Below are 21812 nucleotides of genomic sequence, written 5' to 3' on the forward strand. Positions count from 1 at the left end.
CAGCCATGTCTGTATGGCAGTTGTCCTTGCACATTTAAAACACAAGGAGCCCTTCGCACACATTTGTCCAGATACCATACCGCTGAAGAGAGTCCAAGGCCTGGAGTGATCACTGCATTTAAGTGTTTGGCTTGCACTGCTTTTTGCTCTACTCAGAAGGACTATTTTCAGCATATAGGAAATCACTTGAAGAGACACGAAACTGTATTTTGCATTTTTAATGGATGTGACTTTCGCACAAATATATACAATACATTTCTAAAGCACAAAGGCAGGAGACATACATGTTGTTCCTTAACTGATTTTAAGAAAGAAGTCTTGGAAAGTCATCCTAGTCAGAACACTGACCATTCTGATGTCCCTGAACTCAACAGTGATGAATGCTCTAGTGATGTTGATCCAGAAAGTGCATCTTGTACTGTTCTTCAAGGACTTGGCTTACTTCTACTCAAGTTAGAAAGCACTTACAATGTTTCAGTGAGGTGCATTAATGCTTTGGTTGAAGATCTCTTCTATATTTCTTCTTCAGCATCTGTGGAGGCGGTTAAAAATATAATTGATTCAGCACTGAAATCTAACAAATGCACAGTTGACCACACTATCATAAAGGACTTGGCTGAACAGTTGTGCAGCTCTCATCCCATTAGCAGAGCTCTTGGAGCAGGCGGGCCACTTGGTTCAGCTTTTAAGAGAAATAAGTACTTTAAGGAGCATTTCCAGTTTGTGGATCCTATTGAATATATTCTTGATGCTGAACAAAAAAAGAGCTTTCAATATGTACCAGTTCTAAAGACTTTGCAAGAAGTACTGAAGAACAAAGATATTGCAGTGGAAGCCTTTTCGAGGTGCTCAAGTAGCACTGGGCATTTTGAGTCCATTTTTGATGGTACGTGTTTTAAGGACAATGACTTTTATGCTGTAGAAGAAACAAGACTCTCTATAATAATTTATGTTGATGAATTTGAGGTGTGTAACCCATTAGGAACCTCTCGAAAAAAACATAAAATAACTGCAGTTTATTGGGTTTTGGCCAATTTGCCATTGAGATTACAGTCTGCCTTAACATCAATACAACTAGCTTTACTTTGCAAATCTGTTGATGTGAAACAGTTTGAATACAAAGTAGTATTGGATCCACTTTTGAAAGATCTTGTCACTCTTGAACAGGAGGGGGTTTTTATTTCATGTTTAGGGAGAAATATTAAAGGCGCCCTACACTGTGTTGTAGCTGATAACCTTGGTGCTCATGCAATTAGTGGACTTGTTGAAAGTTTTAACGGGCCATATGTTTGTAGATTTTGCCTTGGACATTCTTCAGAGTACCAGACATATGAAGTACGGTCTGGGGTCTTCCCACTTCGAAAAAAGGATGACTATGATTTACACGTACAAGCTGTCAAAGAAAATCCAAATTTAGTGCCTCATTTTGGCTTAAAGCGGTCATGTCCATTAACTGATCAACTTAATAATTTTCACTTTGTGTCTGGATACCCACCAGATGTCCTTCATGACCTTTTTGAGGGAATAGTGCCAAGAGAGTTAGCATTGTGTTTTCAAGTTTTTTTGAAGAAGCACTACTTCAGTTTGACTGAACTGAATAATATAATCACATGTTTTCCATATAAGGGCTCAGACAAATTGAACAGTCCACAAGCAATCCCTTCAAATTTTGCTGGTCGCAAAACTGTGGGAGGAAATGCTCATGAAAACTGGGCCCTAATACGTTTGTTGCCTCTCCTTGTTGGTTTACGTGTACCTGAAGATGATCCTGTTTGGCAACTTCTTCTGACTTTGAAGGACATTGTTGAGTTAGTGGTTGCCCCTGTTCACACAACACAAAGTATTGCCTACCTTGAATTTAAAATATCTGAACATCGTGTCAGATATTTGGAAGTTTTTCCTGATCAAAGGCTCACACCAAAACACCATTTTTTGGAGCACTACCCTGCTGTAATAGAAAAATATGGGCCATTGGTTGGAGTATGGACAATGCGCTTTGAGGCGAAACACAGATTTTTCAAGCAAGTTGTGAGACACACTAACAATTTCAAAAATGTGTTGCTGACCCTTTCTACAAGGCATCAAATGATGATGGCATACCACATGCAATCAAAAGAGGTGAAACCTGCCCTGCTTGTCACAAAAATATCCAGAATGCCTGTAGATGTGCTGCATCCAGACATACAGGCAGATTTAAGAGCAAGATCACCATCTCTGACTTGTGTGCAGCTTGCCACCACTGTCACCTACAGTGGAACAAGATACACTGCTGGGATGATCCTGTCTAATGGTTCAACATGTGGACTACCAGACTTTGCTGAGATAATACAGATAGTCGTTTTGGACAATTGTGTATATTTCATTGTGAAGTTACTTGCTGCATGGTATGTAGAGCATCTGAGATCTTTTCAACTGGAGGACACTGGCAAGATCAGTCTTTTGGAGCAGCAGAAACTTGGTGACATGTGGCCCTTGGCTTCTTACAATGTGGGAAGAAAACGCTTGGTAACCCTGAAACGTTACATCTGCTGTGAATAATAGGTAAAAAAAAAAAAAACGACAACAACAAAAACTTGATAACATGTACAGCTCCCAAGTATTTGTTATTTGCAACATTTGGTGTGTTGAAGTGTGCTTTTTGTTTTATAGTTTTATATCTCAACTATTGTATAAATGAAAAGTAATAACTAATTTTATTTAATTGAAGGGAAATTTAACTCTGCCCATTTACATTTTATTCTAGGTTGAACAAGATGGAGGCAAAGCTTCGTGTAATTATTGATGACCAAATCGAGAAGTTGGTTCTTCCATCAGGGATCCCACCAACATTGGAGGAGCTGCAGAGTGTTGTGAAGGATACTTTTGGGATTTCAAATGACTTCAGTCTTCAGTATTTTGACCCAGAATTCCAGGACTACTTCACTCTTCACAGAGCTGACCAGATAAAAGACAAAGACACTGTGAAGGTTGTTGGCATCACCCCGGTCATGATAAGCTTGACTCCGGTTGATGACAGTTTTGGCAGCCCCTCTGGCCAACTGTCTGACTATGACTCCTCATATGCTGAGTCAGTTGTATCCAATGCAGACTCTGCTGCAACTACTTCTTCTCAGGACACCATTATTCTCAAAAGGCAGAAGACCACAGAACGTTGTGAGCCCTGGCCGAAACAGTTCCCCATTCCACAGTTTGCATATGAAACTGAGATGTACCTGGAAAGAGCCACTGAGGAGTATAAAAAGAATGGAAATCTTCTGCCCACCTCCAAAGTAAAGACTGATATTCTTGAGAAGTTGGCTGAAACTATATTTACATTTACGGCCTATCCTTCAAGTGCACAGGTTAGTTATGTTGCTGAGGCACTTGTGACAAAATACCCTTGTCTCAAGGAACCTGGCTCTTTCTCAGGTTATTATGGTTGGCAACAAAGCATCAAATACAAGATGGCCAATTATCGTACAAAACTTAGAGGGTTTGGTGTTCCTGAGTTGACATGCAATGCCATGAAACACAAGAGTCCAGGTGACCAGAAGTCTGCAAATAAAGTGAAAAAGCCTCGGAAAGCAGAGGTAAATTACCTTCCGCCATATCCAGCAGGTGAAGATGAGGACAGTCAAGAAGAAGAGAGAATTCAGTTGCTTACTGAAGTCAAGAAAAGAGACAACAACAAAGTGATAAAAGAAAAAATGGCTAAAACATTTGCACATAGACGACATGAAATTGTCAACCTGTCCCCCAGCATTGAAGACATCAAAGCCAGATGGCCAGCATTGTTTGAGGCATCTCATGTGAGTTCCAAATTCATTTTGGGTGGGCTTTTGGTTTTTTTTTTATGTAATCTTTCAAACTTCAAATAATTTGAGGCTGCATCATGTTTTTTTTTGTCGTTCAGCTGCAGGATGAGTTCTACAGGATCACCCTGGTACACCTTGAACCCAAATTCATGTCCATGCTGGATGAGTACACTCCCAAACTGTTGGCCCTTTTCCATTCCAAGGGGGGAGCCATGGGATTGAAGTTGCAGGCTATCATAGCCAAGGTATTTTCCACTGACATTTCAGCTTGGAATTTTATTTAAAGAATTTTTTTGTCAAATTTCATTTGCATGGTGCACAGCTCCACTAATTTGTTTGCATGTTTTTGTCAGTGCAAGAGGACGCCAGGACGTCACTGATATAATTAACAACACAATTATGGGTTTCATGTTTTAATTGTATTTTAAATACATGTCTATTCTTAGTAAAAAAACAAACAAAAAACAAACAAAAAAACACAAGTACAGGTATTGCTGGGTTTTTGTTTTGTCCCAAGAAGGAAAAACCCTTTCTGACGAACATAAACTAAATTAGATAAAAAACTAAATGACTAAATTAATGTAATTTACTAAAACGACACATTTAAAGATTGAAGCTTACAAGCATGTTGACAATACCTTTGTGTTGACTGTCAGCACCCAGGCATGTGCATTAACATCAGCTAATTATCGCACATAATGCTCCATGTGATGATAATTTGATATTTAACAGTTTTTTTTTATACTGCCAATTCTCACAGTTTTGTCTTAATAAATGGTCACTTATCTGATGGTAATTTTTGGAATTCTTGCTCATTTTCAGTCACCAAGCAATCCTAGCAATAACATAACCAGAAATCTGGTTATTCAGTGCTTGATGGTGTACCTTGGGGAGTCCATTGATCAACTGATCAAAGAGTACAGTGTAAGTGTTGAAGTAGAAACATTATTCTGTTTTTGTTATTCATATGTGTTTGTCAAGTTTCAAATAATTTGAGGCATTATCATGTTTTATTTGTCATTCAGCTACAGGATGTGTCCAGGAAATATTTCATGTGTGCAACTACAGTCAGAAAACCCATGTGTTTGTTGTTTCAGGATGCTGATGAGGATGGTGGGTCACAAGATCTTTCTGAACAGAGGATGAAAATCTACAAAATCAAGGCTGTTGGATCTGAGGAGGATGACATTGGCATTGTGCTGGAGGGTGTGAGAGTTATGCCTGCTCTGGGCAATTTTCCAAGAGCATGTGCAATGCTGGTTGGATTGACATATGCAGTCGATCTTGCCTATCCCAAAGAGCTAAAATACACCTTGGAAGTATTCCAGAAACTTTTCCTTGAACTGGATTGTGCTAAGCTCTCACCAAAAGTGAACAGCCTCAAGAACAAGTTATTGGCTTAAACGAGGACTCTGAAAGAATGAAAGGGAAGTAAGCTCACTGAAAACCTTTGGTTTGTCTTTTTTAGATGCAGCTATCTTTTCAGTTTTCAAGTTAAGCAGTTACGAGCAGAAAAATGTTATATTATAAATTACTGTGTGTTATTTTCCACAATAAAACAAATTACTGTTTTGATGTTTTCTTTGTGAAATTGATTCATTTTACTCAGAAAATAAGTAAAATTCATTTCATTTTCTCTTATTATTCAGTCATTATTTTTAAGGTTTATTTGGAAAATTATTGAATCCAATTTGAGTTTTACTGAAAAAACAAGATTTCATTTCTTTATAATGGATATTTTAGGAAGTTTTTACTAAACCTTTGCCAGATAGTTAGTAAATTCAAAGTAATTTTTCTCAGAGACTTATTTCATATCAATTATTTTTTTTGGTAAAGTTGGGCAATTTCAACCTTCAGTTTGAGATTTTGACCCTAAATCCAACACATATTTACAGTTTAATTCTATTAATATCTACTTTTGTTTTCTATTTGAAATTAATTAACATTTTCTCTACATTTTACATAAATCTTTTGAAATTAAAATCTACTTAATTATTTCAAGTGTCACTTTGTTGCCATAACTTTTTTAAGTAACCTCTAGTCACAGTTTTTACAGTGTAGGAACAGGCAGCAGAAGCAGATTTAAGATGAAAAATGAATTTAGTGCTGATGTTTGGGGAGCTGCATTTGCCATCATCAGTTAATATTACATATTTAAATAAATTATATCAAAACTATAGCAGTAATAACAGTTTGGAATTCTTCAGCCAGGGACGAGTGCAGAAAGGTGAAAGTCCAGAATGCACCAAGATGAAAGAAGCTGCCTTACCTTGTTCTCTTGTGCTTCAATTCTCTCGTCACAGCTCCACTCTTTGGCTCTGCTTGCTACTCCGACACCTTCTCTCCTCAAATCACCTCTGACTCCACCTGGAACGTACGCCTTACCCCTCAGTTAAATGTACACCTGTAGGAGTTCTATAATACACAAACTCCCTTTGTTCTTTCTCCTCAGTGCCACCACACTTGTTACCAAACATGCCCTGTCCCTGCCTCAGAGCTCCACACTAGTTTTCCTAGACACGAACCTCGTGCCAAGCATGATTTTATTCTGTGTTCACACTAAAAATTTTGCCACATTCCCATTGTTGCAAAAATAAAAGCATTGTGTAAAACTAACTCAACCATCTCTTCACTTGGTCCAGCACTTGAGCCCAGTTTTAGTATAGGCCTCTGGTCCTTTGTGACACTCACAGGGTAAGGACTAGGAAGCACTGACTGCAAGCATAAAACAATCTGGCAAAGACTGAACCGCAGCCTTTTCCTTATGAAGTGGTTCCATCAAACACAGAAGCCTTAGGCTACAAAATTGGCAGGTCGACACAATGGGCGACCATGAAAATTTCATTTTATATTCATATACATCTCCATTTGTCACGTGGACATATTCAGTTCAATTCGATTTTATTTATGTATCACCAAATCACAAAATCAGTCGCCTCAAGGCGCTTTATATTTTAAGGTAGACCCTACAATAATAGATACAGAGAAAAACCCAACAATCATATGACCCCCTATGAGCAGCACTTTGGCGACAGTGGGAAGGAAAAACTCCCTTTTAACAGGAAGAAACCTCCGGCAGAACCAGGCTCAGGGAGGGGCGGGGCCATCTGCTGCGACCGGTTGGGGTGAGAGAAGGAAAACAGGATAAAGGCATGCTGTGGAAGAGAGACACAGATTAATATGCACCCATGCACGTGTACACACACACGCACACACGCACACACGCACACACACACACACACACACACACCTTGGGTTCCCTGGCAACCGTTACGGGAACTTAAGAACTAACCCCACCTGAGAATTAAGTTAGGCTTTCAGCTGAAAATATCATCCTGGATGACCACGGGATCTTCAAACTGTGCTGTATCCAGGACTGATGACATCAAATCCTACTTTCAACAGTTCTTGAGTCCATCAAAACCATAGTGGTAAACTTGACCAATTTCGAGGGGACACAAACTTACAAAGACGATTGGAAAGAGGTAACCCAGAAAAGACACCAAAGCATACATGAGTCTTTGGATGCTGAGTGCTGAGTACACATCCAGAAATGAATTTAAGAGCAGTTTATGGGATGCAGATTTTAGTCAGACAATTTTTCAATGCAGAATGTCCCTCGAGAAATTTTGCCTCCCTTTTTTGAACCATGATACAAGACCAGTTAGCCCTCAACAAGACAAGTGTGTGGGGTGACAGCAACTCATCTACATCCTCCAAATGTCACTGTAGATGAGCATCTGGTGGCTTTTAGAGGAGACTGCCCTTTCAAACAGTATATAACAAGCAAGCAGTCTAACTATGACATAAAGATATGGGCAGCATGTGATGCCCTCACAAGACAAGCTTGGAAAATACACGTTTATACCTGCAGACAGAGTTCCTGAAAATAACCAAGTGATGTTTGTGGTTCTGGAGATGATTGCAGACATCAGGGGACATGAGATAATAATTTCTTCATCTCCTCAGGTTAGGAGCTGTGTCAAAACTAGAAGTCTTAATGTTCACAAAAATCGCTGAACACAAAATGAACACAATATGAGGATTAATAAAATTCAAAGGCAGCAAAATGTAAATGGAATGGAAGAAACAGAATAAGCTTAAATTGTAAATATTTTTTTTTTAATTTAAACATCAAGTGACAAAATAGCCAATAAGTGTCATGTAGATCTGTTTCAAAAGACAAAGTTTTCATGCTTCATGGTTCTTTAAATATCAGATAAAACAAACAACAAGTACACAAAAAACTGAGACTTGGTCCCAGGCCAGTGTTTCCTCTACTGACTGGATCCTCCTTCCCTCCATCCTCTGTGTCTCCTCCTGGTGGACCTGCAGGTGAGAAACAGGTGTGAGGTGTCAGCTGTCAGGTAGGTGATGAGTGAAGAACAGAACAGAATCCATTTCCTCTTCAAACTGCTGTCAGACACTTGCTATGTTCCAATTCAGAGGCTGCATTTTAATCCCGATTACATCACAGCCAGGTGATGAAGGCTGTCCCAATTCAAAGACTCCTCGAAATGCGTCCTTCTTTTCCGTGGATTTGAAGGATGGGTCAGATGTGTACGTGGCCCAGTTTCCAGCAATGGTGGCAGCTACTTAGTTGTATTACTCTTATCAATACTTTACTAGTTAAATTATTATTTATAATATTTTATAATAATATAAAAATACTTTTCAATTGTGGCAATGTGGGAGGAGTGGGCTGGTGAGTTTGAAATATTAATCTTTCTGGGTCACAAAATAAACTTTTAACATATTTTCCAGCTAGAATGTAGCTGTCTAGCCGGACATCAGGTATTTGCAAGAGTGCTCCGACACTTTCGGAGACGTCTGTTACCCACCCGCTCGATAGCTCACTGGGAGTTCAAGGCTAACTAGAGCCGGCAAGAACAGCGGCTTCCCGGCACATTGTATTCAACCCCCCCACGTTCTTTCGATACTCAGGTTAAACATGATACATAAGTGACTTAGATAACTTAAAAATGTTATTGTTTGGCTTTCTGTGTTTTATTTGTTCCTGACTAAATCGGTTTGGCTGAGATTAAAGTTTTCACACAGCTGATTAAAAAGAAGTGTGAGGTGGTTGAGAATTTACTCCAATTTCCTGTTATATTTTAGATGAGGAGCAGACAGCTGAGTTTATTAAAGTCCAACTGTGACGCAAATGTTAAGGCTTGGCCGTCCAGCCTCCTCGGTCTTTGGAGGACCTGGCCCACGTAGACATTATATTACATTACATAAATCATTATCTACTGCACTCTGATCACATCACTCAGACCAGCTGCTTTCTACAAAGTCTCATCAACAACATCTTTAGAAACAAACATCAACAACCAGGAAGCAGCTTCACCTCTGATCACACACACACTCAACTCTACTCACTCACCTGGAGCAACAACACGAAGGTAAATAATGTTGAGCTCCCACGAGTGTATTTCTCCCATTAAGACTCGACACTCGTATGTTCCACTATCAGCAGTTGTCACATTGTTCAGAATCAAAGACACGTCTCCGTCCTTCATCTGTCTGTCCTGCAGATCCACCCGGTCCTTAAAAGATGGATGCTGGTCGTCTGGAGCAAACTGCCCATCCCGGTACACAACAACATGCTGTGTCCCCAGATCAGCTCTGCTCCACTCAAGAATTATAATGTTGTTGTTGTTCGAAGCTCGACATGGCAGAGTGACGTTCTGTCCAGACTCGGCTGTGATGATGTTTGGGTCTGAAAGAGAAACCAAGAGAGCAGCGAGGTTAAAGGAATCAAAGTACACAATGCAGCCTTGCATTAGTAATGGTATAACCTAATAATAGCAGCCTATACTGTTTTCTTTGGTTAACTATAATTTTTATTTATAATGGTGAAGAACAGTTAAAACTGTCCTTCTGTCTGGACGTTTCTTTCCTGTCCTGTTTGTTTTCTACACCTGTTGCTGCCTGCCAATGAAGCCTGTGTAAGCCATAAAGACCTGCTCACTGTCCCTGCTGACGATTTGTTCGAGACTGTCGAGTCTTTGCGTCCCAAGGAAGATGCATATGTAGCAAAGAAATATGATTCTATTTACCAAAAAGAACAAGTAGCATGGACGGAGAAATGTTTTAAAAACAGTAAAGGCACAGTGGTGGTTTTATCATTGTGAAGAAGAGTCTATAACAGATGAACTGAATGAAATCCTGGCAGGGAATACAGCAAAGACGAGCCATGTGACGCTGTCTGATCATTTTATTCCTGTCTTCAGAACAGAAATGCACTTCAGTCTACAAGTGGGGCAGAGCTAGCTCAGCAGGTAGGGTGTTCCCCCGTAATCACAAGGCTGGGGGTTCAAATCCACCAAACAGCTACCCTGAGGTATCCCTGAGATACCGTGTCTACACACTGCTCCCCAGAGGACTAATTTCCTACGGGATTAATAAAGTATGCATAATTACGCAAGTTGTGGAACCGAGTTACATAAATACTCTTCCTATCTTGAGGAAGAGCATCAGAAGGAAACAGTGTAGTTTGTAATAGCTAAATCTCACCTCCGGAGACAAACACGACGAAGCCGACAAACAGCAAAGCCGAGCAGAGCAATGACATTTCCATGTTATCAACTCCTGCTGATCTTTCGGATGTTGTTTTTCATAAATAACAGAGCCTCAGTTCAAAAAAGTGTAGATTATTTTATTTAAAGTTTAAATGAACCCATCAGGTCATCAACGATTACAAGGGCCTTGAGCGACAGTGTCGCGTTAGAGTGACGTTCGGTGGGATGGGTTATGCAAAATAAATTAATCGTCATCGAAAGCAGGTCTGAAAGCTTAGCAGGTTCTATTCTTAAAAGATCTCCAGAGAAAAACGCAACATAATCTCACCTATCGACAATCAGCTACAAACTAAAGACCACCAAAGTACTTCAAAATTATGTCACTATATAAAAATGTATATTCCACTATGGAGGAGACAGCATTTAGCTCTAGCCTCCAGAAAACCTCAGATATTCTGGAGAACTTTGTAAACCTTTGCTTTATAGAGAGAGACAAAGAAGAAGGAGAAACAACTACTCAACATGTTAAAGATTAGCAGCTGCAAATGGTTTGCAGGGAAGAGAACACGTGTCTCCTAATGTGGCTATCAGCCATTTCCGTGTTTCTGTCTGCTAAGATTGTTTTAAATGTCTGAGGATATTTTAAGTAAACGTCAGAACCCAAATTTAAAACCTGTATACATGAGATTACATTTAAGGTTTAATAAAGCTGAAAGTCACTGAGAGAATAGATCTCGGCCTTCAGCCTTTTGCTGTAATGCAACCCTTTACTCAAGGGGAAGTACCTCAGACTGATCAAAAGTAAGGGCACACTACAAAAAGATGTGATATATAAAGTAGGCCAAAGTTTTTAACAGGCTGTGTTCTTAAATAATCAAAAAGAAGATATTTAAAGTAACTTAACTCAATTTCTGTCATCCTGGATGGACTTTTAATTTTTAATTTTTTTTCCCCAAAGACTATTAAAATGGGGCTGTCATGAGTCCTATGGAGATAGATTTTGCAGGACTTATGGGCCTAGTTGACTCCTCCGCTCCACTGACATGTGCAAACCTTAATGTTGAGGTTGACACATGTACATAGTTAGAATGATTGATGATTTTCTTTCTTTCTTTCTTTCTTTCTTTTTTCTTTAAACTTACCCAAACACCACCACTCTATAACTTTGATTGTCCAACCAGCCAACACCAAGCAACACCGAGCTTAACGCCTGTTTAGCATTGGTGGATGTTTACAGGTTGTATAAAACTGAATATAAAACATCTTTCACCTCAAAGTCTGAAAGTGACTTTAGGAAAAGCAGAAGGTCATTTGGAAACACCTACCATTGTTTTGAAGAATGTCTTAATTCCTCCAAAACTATTTGAAACATGAAGAAGTTTCCACTGTTCTTTTCCAACCGGTAAAAGGTAAGAAGCAGCTCCAGCACCACTCAGCAGACTGCTACAGCCTGCAGTTCAGAATGTTCTGATCAAACTGATATGTAAATGCATATCTATAAAGGTTTTGTGTCAGCTTTGTGTGGTGAGTCTCTCTGACTGGTTGAAAATAACTGATAACATCAGTATAACTGCCAGACTTCCTGCACTAGTTTATAGCTTAGTAAGCTGGTGCTCATGATGCTGACTTTCAGTTTTAACAATTTTGGTACCGTCTGAGTCACATTCATGTGAGTGTTTGCTCGAGTGCAAATTGTATTTGAGCTGGAATTGGTCTGAACACAAACGAAAAACAAAACAAAAAACAAACAAACAAACACTGAGCTAGTGTGCACTAAACTCCTACACACAGAACCCTTCCATCTTATCTGAAAGACCTCAAAGTCAGTCACCGCATTAGAGCACTTCGCTCTCACTCTGCAGGCCTACTTGTTGTTCCTAGAGTATTTAAAAGTAGAATAGGAGGGAGAGCCTTCAGTTTTCAGGCCCCTCTTCTGTGGAACCAGCTTCTAGTTTGGATTTGGGAGACAGACACTATCTCTACTCTTAAGATTAGGCTTCAAACCTCCTTTTTTGATAAAGCATATAGTTAGGGCTGGACCAGGTGACCCTGAATCCTCTTTTAGTTGCGATAGGTGTAGGCTGCTGGGGGATTTCCATGATGCACTTCTTTACTCAACGTTTTTCAGCCACTGTGTGTTTATACACCTCTCTGCATTAATTATTATTAATCTCTCCTACAACGTGTCTTTTGTCCTGTCTTCCTCTCCCCACTCCCACCATTCACAGCAGATAACCGCCCCTCACTGAGCCTGGTTTTGCTGGAAGTTTCTTCATGCTAAAAGGGAGGTTTTTTCCTTTTCCTTTTTATTCTCAACAAATTCTTGCTCATAGAGTGTTATCTTATTGTTGGGGTTTTCTCTGTATTAATGTAGACTATTTCAGTATCAGGAGCCTTGAGGCAACTATTGAACTGGTGCTGTATAAATAAAATAAAATTGAACCAAATTGAATAAAACTGACAATACAAGAGCTTTAAAGAGAGAGAGAGAAACGTGCCACCACGGGGTCAAACTGATACACTCCCCTCCATAACTTAAAAACTTCATTTATTGCTTTGATCACATATTACTTATTCCACATAATTTCTGAACCAAATGTTAAAAAACAGAAGATTTAATCATTTTTGACATTTTGACTAATAAACACTGTTACAGAGAAAAAATCTGAGGAGCAACATAGATATGAGAAGAATAATAATTGAATGAATACATGATGGTAACAGACAAACAAAAGCAGACAAATTTACCTTTCATTTGAGATTATGTTCCTAAGGTACAGGTTCACAAACTACAGGCCTGTCTCTTTACTACCTGTCATGTTCGGAGGCAATAAGACGCAGGGTTCTCAAGCACGAACCACTTTTTATTCAATTGTAGCAGCAGCGTACGTGGCTACATCAATTTCTGGAAAACACATATACCACCGGTCTCCTAGCGACCTCTAGTGGCTGCCCTCATGGTAGCCTTACTAGGACAACATAAACAGATTTCACAACACTACCTCAATTCTCAAAAAATCTAAACTGTTCACTAATATATATATGCATATGCTATAACAGCTATAGCAGCTGGATAGCGTAGTGGTTAGACTACAAGCCATTATAATACACACACTGAAAGAAAGAGACACATAGTAATAAAAATCGGGAACATAATAAAATGGAACGTAGAGGAATAGATAAGAGCACCATAGAACAGAGAGAGGTGTGGTTAACTTTTAACTAAGATCAACTCTGCAGATTGTAATGAGTTGGCTGAAAGAAGACCTGCGCAATAAAAGATTTATAAAACCATTAAGAAGCTTGGCTAAAGTTATCATTTCCCCACTGTACATATAGGAAGATTAGAATTCAGAAAAAGCCTTAAAACATAATTACCAAGTCAGAGAAACATTACCACACAATATTAAAATTCCAAACAGTAGTAAAAGTTTGAACCAGCACTGCCACTTTTGCGTATTTGTGACTCACTAAGAAAGCCATACATCGAGCACTGGCTAGGCTGCATCCATGAGTGTGCTGTAGATAGAATTTTTTTAAATTATTTGATTTCTAGAATAAACAGAATCAAAGTTCATTTCATGAGCTGGCGAAACAGGTCTGAAAATGTCCATGGAGGCAACTCAGTTTTGAAATGTAGATGTTTTCCTAAAACCACCTTTGTACAAATCACCTGTGAGTGATTTTTGTTTGTCTTTGCTTTTATAAGACACAGAGTCTCAAATATCTTGATGCATGCTCAACCAGCTAAGAAAATCCCCAAAGGTTGATTCTGTTCATCTGGACACATTTTCAGCGGGAGAAATATTTCGTCACCCATCCAAGTGACTTCTTCTTCTCCTATAGTAATGATTAACTGAGAATGCCTACTCATTTTATGAATCATAAACCACCAGACAGTTAAACTGGGCACATAACCGCATCAACATATGAGGTAAAAGTACATAAAAAAAAGCTGAGTTAAAGCGAAGTGTTAAGAAAGGTGAAGCACTAGAGCGACATGAGGAAAAAGCTCTCGATTGTGATCAATCTCCTCTGTTTGGGGAGTCTGCTGACCACTTTTACCTGGTACGCGTTCGAGGACAGGTGAGTAATCACCTTTGTATCTTACAGATAAAAACCAGAGGTCATGAAACAAAGTATTCTGATCAAAAGTAGCTTATGGCACTGTGATGAACGCTTCCCAACAGTTGGGAAGCTGTGTAAAATGCTAATATAAGCCTGAGGTTGCAGAAATACAAACATGCTTAATTTAAGTAGAAATACACATTTCATGTTTGTTAAAAAATACTCTGGTAAAAGCTGAAGTACATGTCTTCATGTCTTTGTCATTCATTCTTTCACACGTAACCACAAACCTCAGCTCTCACTCTATATTTCCTTCTAAGGGAATAACAGTATTTGGTATGTTTGTTTTGTTTACATTGTTCTTTTGATACGAGTTTTGTTGTGCAGTGAAAATAAGGTTAGAGTCACATGACCGGTTTACTCTGACTACACAACATTATTGGTACTGATTTGTAAATAACTGGACATGAATAACTTGTATATTACGTAGTATTGCACAAAAGTATATTTCTAATTAACTTGGCTGCACTTAATTTCTTTTGACAATACTTTTTTTTTTTTAGTTAGGATTCATTTTGAAAGAAACGCAGACGTAAAATGTAAAGTGAAATACAAACTCATATATAGTATGGTGTTGTAAAGAGCTGAGAAACCACAAAGTGGGGAATCTACAAAGAGGTACTGAACCTTCAGATGTTGCTGTAGCTCAAGAGTGTGCAGTCATATTCGTTGTGTTCCCACTAGTGCTGTCAGCATTAATCTGAAATGATGTTAATGCCACAACGCGGCAAATCGCCCCATGCGTGGCGCTGGACGGCCAACACGTTAATGAGCAAACTCCGTTAACGCGGTAGCTCGTTAACGGAGATTTGCCGTGTTGTGTTAACGTCATAACGCTGACAGCATTAGTGGGAACAAAATGAATATGACTGCACATTTACGCTGACAGCATCCTAGTGCAAAGACAAGTGGAAGCAGACAAAAACAACAAGCACGCATGCTACAAACTTTACCCGAGTCATTTAGACAGCTGTTAGCACATGATCCTCCTTATGGGGACCTGATATGTTTAATATGCTGCTGAGAATATAGCCCAGAAGAAGCGTATAGTATAGCTTTTATTTTGGAAAGAGCCATTTCTCTGTAATAAACTCTCTTTTCCAAAGATGAGTGATTTCTCGATCAGATAGATTTATTTTTTTATTACTTTGTTGTTTCAGCAACACTAAATTTAAAAACTGTACTTTTCAGTTAAAATATATATTTTAATAAATGAAAAATTAAAAAAGCATGAACATTTTTTTTGTATTGAAAAGATATTGAACCGTGACACCAAAGTATCGAACCAAACCATGAATTTTGTGTATTGTTGCACCCCTATATATACAGTATATATAGGGGTGCAACAATACACAAAATTCATGATATTCAATATTTTTTCCCCATTTAGCATTCCTATATGGCTATATATAATCAATATCAACAGTGACAGTAAGAAATACAATTTTAAATAGCTCAACATCAACAACAGCAATACTGCAGACTAACTAAATTTCCCCTTGTGGAGACAGTTAAAGGATTATTCTATTCTATTCTATTCTATTCTATTCTATTCTATTCTATTCTATTCTATTCTGTTTAGCCTGCACCAAACTGTCTGTGTTTATAGCACAGCAGCTGCCAATAACACAGTTGGCATATTCGAGTTGACATTTAAGACTATTAAAAAACAAAACAAAACAAAACAAACCAAAACAAACAAACAAACAAACAAACAAACAAACAAACAAACAAACAAACAAACAAACAAAAACCTCATTGTGTATAGATACAATATCTGATACAAACATCTCTCAAGTGAATTAAGGCATTACTTGTAATCTTTAAATTTCCAACAACTTTTTTTGGGTTGTATGGAAGCCCCAAACGCAATTTCATTGTTCTTGACAATGACATTAAATAAATACTACTACTAACTCATATACCCCTCTAATAATATCTTAAATATTTAACATACATAAGAACAGGGATCAGATTTAATAAATGAGTTAAAATCACAAATTACCTCCCGTGAGATGTAAACAAAACAAGACCAAAGAAGGGTTCAAGAAAGAGTCATAATTTTATCTCTTATTTGTTTCTCACAGTTTTGTCGAGCTTCACCGACCAAATCCTCAAAGAAGTGCTCCAAAGCCCTCTGAACTTTGTAAAGGCTGCAAGTAAGAGCAAACATTGCCATGACTTGATCATTAAGAAATTAAAATTTTTATGTCAAGATTAAGTCATGTAAGCCCCCTGCAGGAAGGAGTAGGTCTAAGGAGCTTGGAAAGAAAAGTGTCAGAACTTCTTTATTTTTCTTGAAGACGTCAACATGGTCAACATGACCCCCCTTGGGGGACACTGCCACCACATCCACCATTTGCTCTTTGAACTGAAGAAGCTTCTCGGGTGAGAGGTGAAACGTCTTAAAGAAAATTTTAAAAGTCCAGACGCTTTTCTTTTCAAGCTCCTTAGACTACGATGAGCTGGATGACTGAGAACCTTCACAGACACCCAGTGCAGGAAGGTTACTAAATGTACTGGAATGCTTGTGCATTACAGGGAAGTCATTGATGAAGTGAAAAAGCTCTACAATCAAACGTGGGAAAAGCATGAGGAGAATTACCACAGATTCAGGTAAGACTTAACATCCTGATATTATTGATTGATGATTCCTTCCAGCATTCATGGAGGAGAGGAAGGCGGTCGTGTCGCTTAGTGAGGACAACATAATCGTCATCTGACAGACAAGAGTGTGCCCAAGGTTTTACAAAATTGTTGGGTTTCTGAGGAAGAAGACAAATATGCTCAAAGTACATTTTATTTTATTAAGCAGTTCAAGGTTAAAACGGCTGCCTTGTCTGTGCTCACTCAGGAGACCCAAATGAACAAAGAGCACCACACCCAGGCAGTGTACGCCTTTAAACAGAATCTTAACATGCTTGGTTGAAGCAACTGAGGGTGGCCTTAGGTCTGATATCTGCTCAGGTTTCTTGTACCTCTCTCTATACGTCTCCTTATATAGACATGAGCCTTTTTCAAGAAAAAAAAAATCCCATTACCATAGCAACCACCTCTTGCACTCTGGTCAGGCCTGCATACAGAGATAGGGAGGGGGGAAGGAAAAGGAAAGTGGGGAAGAGAGCTTCTTTATGTGCCTCTTTCTTCTAACAGAGTCAGTCTTAAAGTTTTGAACCTTCTGGTGCCATCAGCAGTCCAGGCAGACCATCCCCCTCAAATTCCTCATAGAAGGAGCTTCTGTCTGTGCCTGTTGTTGTCAGTGTTATAGACTACTTCCAACACTTCTTACTAGTCTACAATACATAGCTGTGTGTGGTAAAGGATAAAACAAACGTGTGATGTTAATTTTGACATAATAGCCTTAAGCATAAAAATAAATTCCAGCTGGATCTAAGGGTAACTCTTTGAGACTATTATAATGGTGTGATTTCAGCCATTCCAGAGCTCCGTGTGAATGATTCTAATGCCTTTGGTCTATTGGATCATAACAATCATTAAAGTGTTTTGATATTTATGCAAAGGTACTGATAGGTTTGTAGCTTGAACCCATCCGCTGGAACGTTGAAGACAATATAATTACACTGCAAAGCAAGACACGAAGTAGGCAAAGTTCTTCATGTTACTCGTGCACGGGAGAGACTGGACAAAGCGCCGTCCCTTCGCTTGACCCCAATTGCTCTCGTCCGTTCTCCCGTACCACTGTCCTTTTATTGAGGTTACATGAATATGCATAGGTTCATTAACATATGACGTCTACATACACACAAAGAGTACCTTGCCTGTGTGTGTGTGTGTGGTGGATGTGTGTGTGTGTGTGTGTGGGGTACTGCTGATCAAAGAGTCATAAAAGCACACAAGCAATCATCCTTGGTCAGGAAGAGGGTAGACCCCCCCTCATCCTAGATAACACAGTAAGGAAGTCCAGCAGTTCATTTATACACAAAAAGCACTTAGACTAGAACAGACGTAACTACGTTAATCCTACCATAACACAATTAAACAAGGTACGAACTTTCCCATGCTCCCAGGATATAGGTGTGCATTCCAGTGTGGAATACACACCAAGCCTCTGTAGCCTGTTAAAGATCACACAACTTATCACTACACAATTGATTATACACCTCTAAGCATCTATGGTTAAATATTTCTAAGCATAAATGACAATCAACAATACAAACTCTAACAGGTACTGTTTACGTTTGAGGAAACCTGCAGTCAGCTGAGAATGAAGAAGTCACTTGGATGAGTGGTAAAATGTTTCACCAACTGAAAAGCAAATATTCAGATGAACCCAATTATCATCCTGGGACTTTTGAGTTCACACACACATCCTGTTCCCACATCACCATTGCAATAACAATGATCATGCATTTTTTGACAGATGGCTGAGTGAGGCATAGAGAATTTAAGCCCCATGGGAGTGTTCCCTAAGAAACCTTGGCTAATCGTGGCCTACACCTGTTTTCACAACTTGACTCGTGTGATTAAGTAGAGAATCAATAGGGGGTCCATCGTCCCTTTTGGGGGTTCACTACCATAGGGCTTAAATCTGGGACTCTCCACCATTTGAACTTAAATTAAAGAAGCTTCTCGGATGAGAGGTGAAACGTCTTCAAGCAACTTAAAGAAGTCCAGACGCTTTCCTTTCCAAGCTCCTCAGAGCACCTCATAAAATATATGTCTCTTAAAGTAACACCCTTATGACCGACATTAAAGTACACTGGTATAGGCCTATTTAACACCACATACAGTTTACACAAGACAATTTTATCTCTTATATGAATGTTATTTATTTTAACTGTCATAAACAGGATGTAACAAGCGATGTTAATAATAACTGTACGGCATTAAAACATTCACAGCAGGTGGGATACCCAACCTTTAATTGATGATGTATGAACTCTGCTTCCAGGTCCAAACTACTATGCGTGTTTTTAACATATTTTAATGTTTTGGTTTCTTGTTCTATTTAATCTGAACAAGCCCTCTTTAGAGGAAGCAGAGATGAGTTTGAGGAGGGCCAGAAAGTAGAGCAGGAACGTGAATGCTCAGAGGAGGAAAAACCAGCTTCTGGGAAGCTTGAGCAAGGGCAAAATGAGAACACGCAACATTCATTAAGGATAAGAAGTGATATGTAATATGTCTTGATGCAATGCTCAGTCATCCAGGTAAGTAATTCTGTTCACGTAGTGTTTTCATTGGAAGAAATGTTTTGTCACTCATCCAAATTACTCCTTGAGTCTCAGCTGACTGCAGGTTTCCCCAATCTATAAACAGCACATTTGCACAATGACTGAAACTAGCACCACTGAATGAACAATGAAAACGGGACAACCTGCAATCAGCTGAGACAGAAGAAGCCACTTGTATGAATGAAGAAGCATTTCTCCCACTGAAAGCGCTACGTCCAGATGAACAGACCACTCAGAAGTTGTGATTTGGTTCAGATGTATGAAGACAGTCATTCTTCCATGGTCTCGGCAGACTGAGTCCGTCTTGTCACATTTAAGAGAGCTCTCACTTTCCAGAGGGCATCATTTGTTTACCCTGATCAGAGACATCAGGATCATTTGCTACTTTGAAGGACTGCCTAAATTTAAGGAATCTGTCTTGACTTCTTGAATTGGCTGGAACTATTATATACAGATCCTAGAATATCTGAGTCATGCTGTTAGCAAAGATAAGTTGAAAAATATTTTCAGCTTCATTTCCTCCTGTGTTCCTCCAGTTTTCCTCCAGTGACTACCTCCTCGTGTTTTCTTCCTCTGATTTTTCCACGCCTTAAGTTTTTACTGTCTTGCAAATCTTTCATCTCAACACCAAAACTAATTTTACACTTTTTTATGCTTAGTTTTATTTTTTTTTCTCATTTGTTTTTAATTTATCAAGATTACAGCTGAGCATCAATTGCAATGGATCCAACAATGGCATTGTCACTCAGGAAAACACTCCAGTGGGATCTAAGATTATTTGTGACAAGGACAGGAGTGTCATCTCTGTGACCCCGGAGCTTTTCAAAATCTTTATAAAAGTATGTTATTCCTAAACACAGGAACCGGTCTTGTAATTTGTTGTTTATGAATGAACTAGTATGAAGACAAAATTTGCTGCATGTTTCATGCCTCTGTTGTTCTTCAAATTTTCAAACATGATATGACTACGTTTTGTCATCATCCTTAAGGGATTAAATCACATCAGTTCCTAAATACAATGAGTAGTTGTCTTTCACACACTGTATGTTACAAGCACTGTAAATGTTGCTCTTTGTTATTTATAATCTGTTGATGTCACTTCCAGGAGAATCCTTTCTCAAAAAAGAGATGGGACACTTGTTCAATTGTTGGGAGCGGTGGGATTCTAACAAACAGCGGCTGTGGAAAAATGATTGATTCAGCTGATTTTGTTATTAGGTGAGAAAGATGTTCACTGTAAGGAATGGAAATCGTGATGAGGACTCTTCTCTCTGAAAGTAATATTTCATGTTATTTCAGGTGCAACCTTCCTCCTCTGGAAAATGAATTTCACAATGATGTTGGCAGGAAGACTAACCTTGTGACAGCAAACCCAAGCATCTTCATGCAAAAGTGAGCAATTAATGAACCCGACATTGAACTGACTTGTTAGTTTATGTCTTGTTGCTTTAAGTCATGCGTTAATTTGCAGGTATGGGTCACTGACGGGACGTCGCCGGGCGTTTGCAGACAGTCTCCAACAGTATGGCAACTCCCTGCTTCTCTTTCCTTGCTTCTCCTATGGTGGTACTCGCCCAGCGTGTCAGCGGGCTGTGTATGCCATTGAGGACATGGATATCCCTATCCAACCAATTTTCATAAACCCTAGGTATCTCGAAAGACTGGTCAAATTCTGGCAATCTCTGGGGTTAAAGGAATATCGACCTAGCACTGGATTATATCTGACTAGCCTGGCACTGGAATTTTGTGAAACGGTGCATTTGTATGGATTCTGGCCATTTAGTAATCACCCAGATAAACTCTTTCCCCTGACTAACCACTACTATGATAATGTACCCTATGATAGGAAAGTCCATGCAATGCCAAAAGAGTTTTCCCACTGGGTGGAGCTGCATAATAAGGGCGTGCTCAAGCTTCACCTTGGAGACTGTAAATCAGATCAGGTCTAGTTTGAATTTTGCAATAACAAAAGAATATGTTCAAGTATCCAACTGAGAGGCCAAGACATTTGCACTCAAATCCAAACGTATTAGAGAGATGTACACTACTTATTATTTCAACAGTCTTTCTTTTAATTATTGTTCCATTTCATGTGTTAGAAATAAGTTTTTTTTGCTAAAGTTTCTTTTTAACAACATTTGCAGTGCATGGTCATGATAAAGTTGATACACTCC

The 21812-nt window shown here is 39.0% G+C and overlaps 1 protein-coding gene across 1 annotated transcript; it reads left to right on the forward strand.

Moving 5' to 3' along the window:
- Positions 1-14318: 14318 nt before the first annotated feature.
- LOC113019516 (alpha-2,8-sialyltransferase 8F-like) lies at positions 14319-21812 on the forward strand. The gene is made up of 7 exons (XM_026163274.1): positions 14319-14404; positions 16534-16605; positions 16988-17062; positions 20336-20477; positions 20744-20856; positions 20938-21030; positions 21110-21812. The coding sequence occupies exons 1-7, from the start codon at positions 14319-14321 to the stop codon at positions 21585-21587; spliced, it is 1059 nt and encodes a 352-aa protein (XP_026019059.1). The 3' UTR covers positions 21588-21812.

Source organism: Astatotilapia calliptera, chromosome 3, assembly GCF_900246225.1.
Source record: "Astatotilapia calliptera chromosome 3, fAstCal1.2, whole genome shotgun sequence".
NCBI classification, from domain to species: Eukaryota; Metazoa; Chordata; class Actinopteri; order Cichliformes; family Cichlidae; genus Astatotilapia; species Astatotilapia calliptera.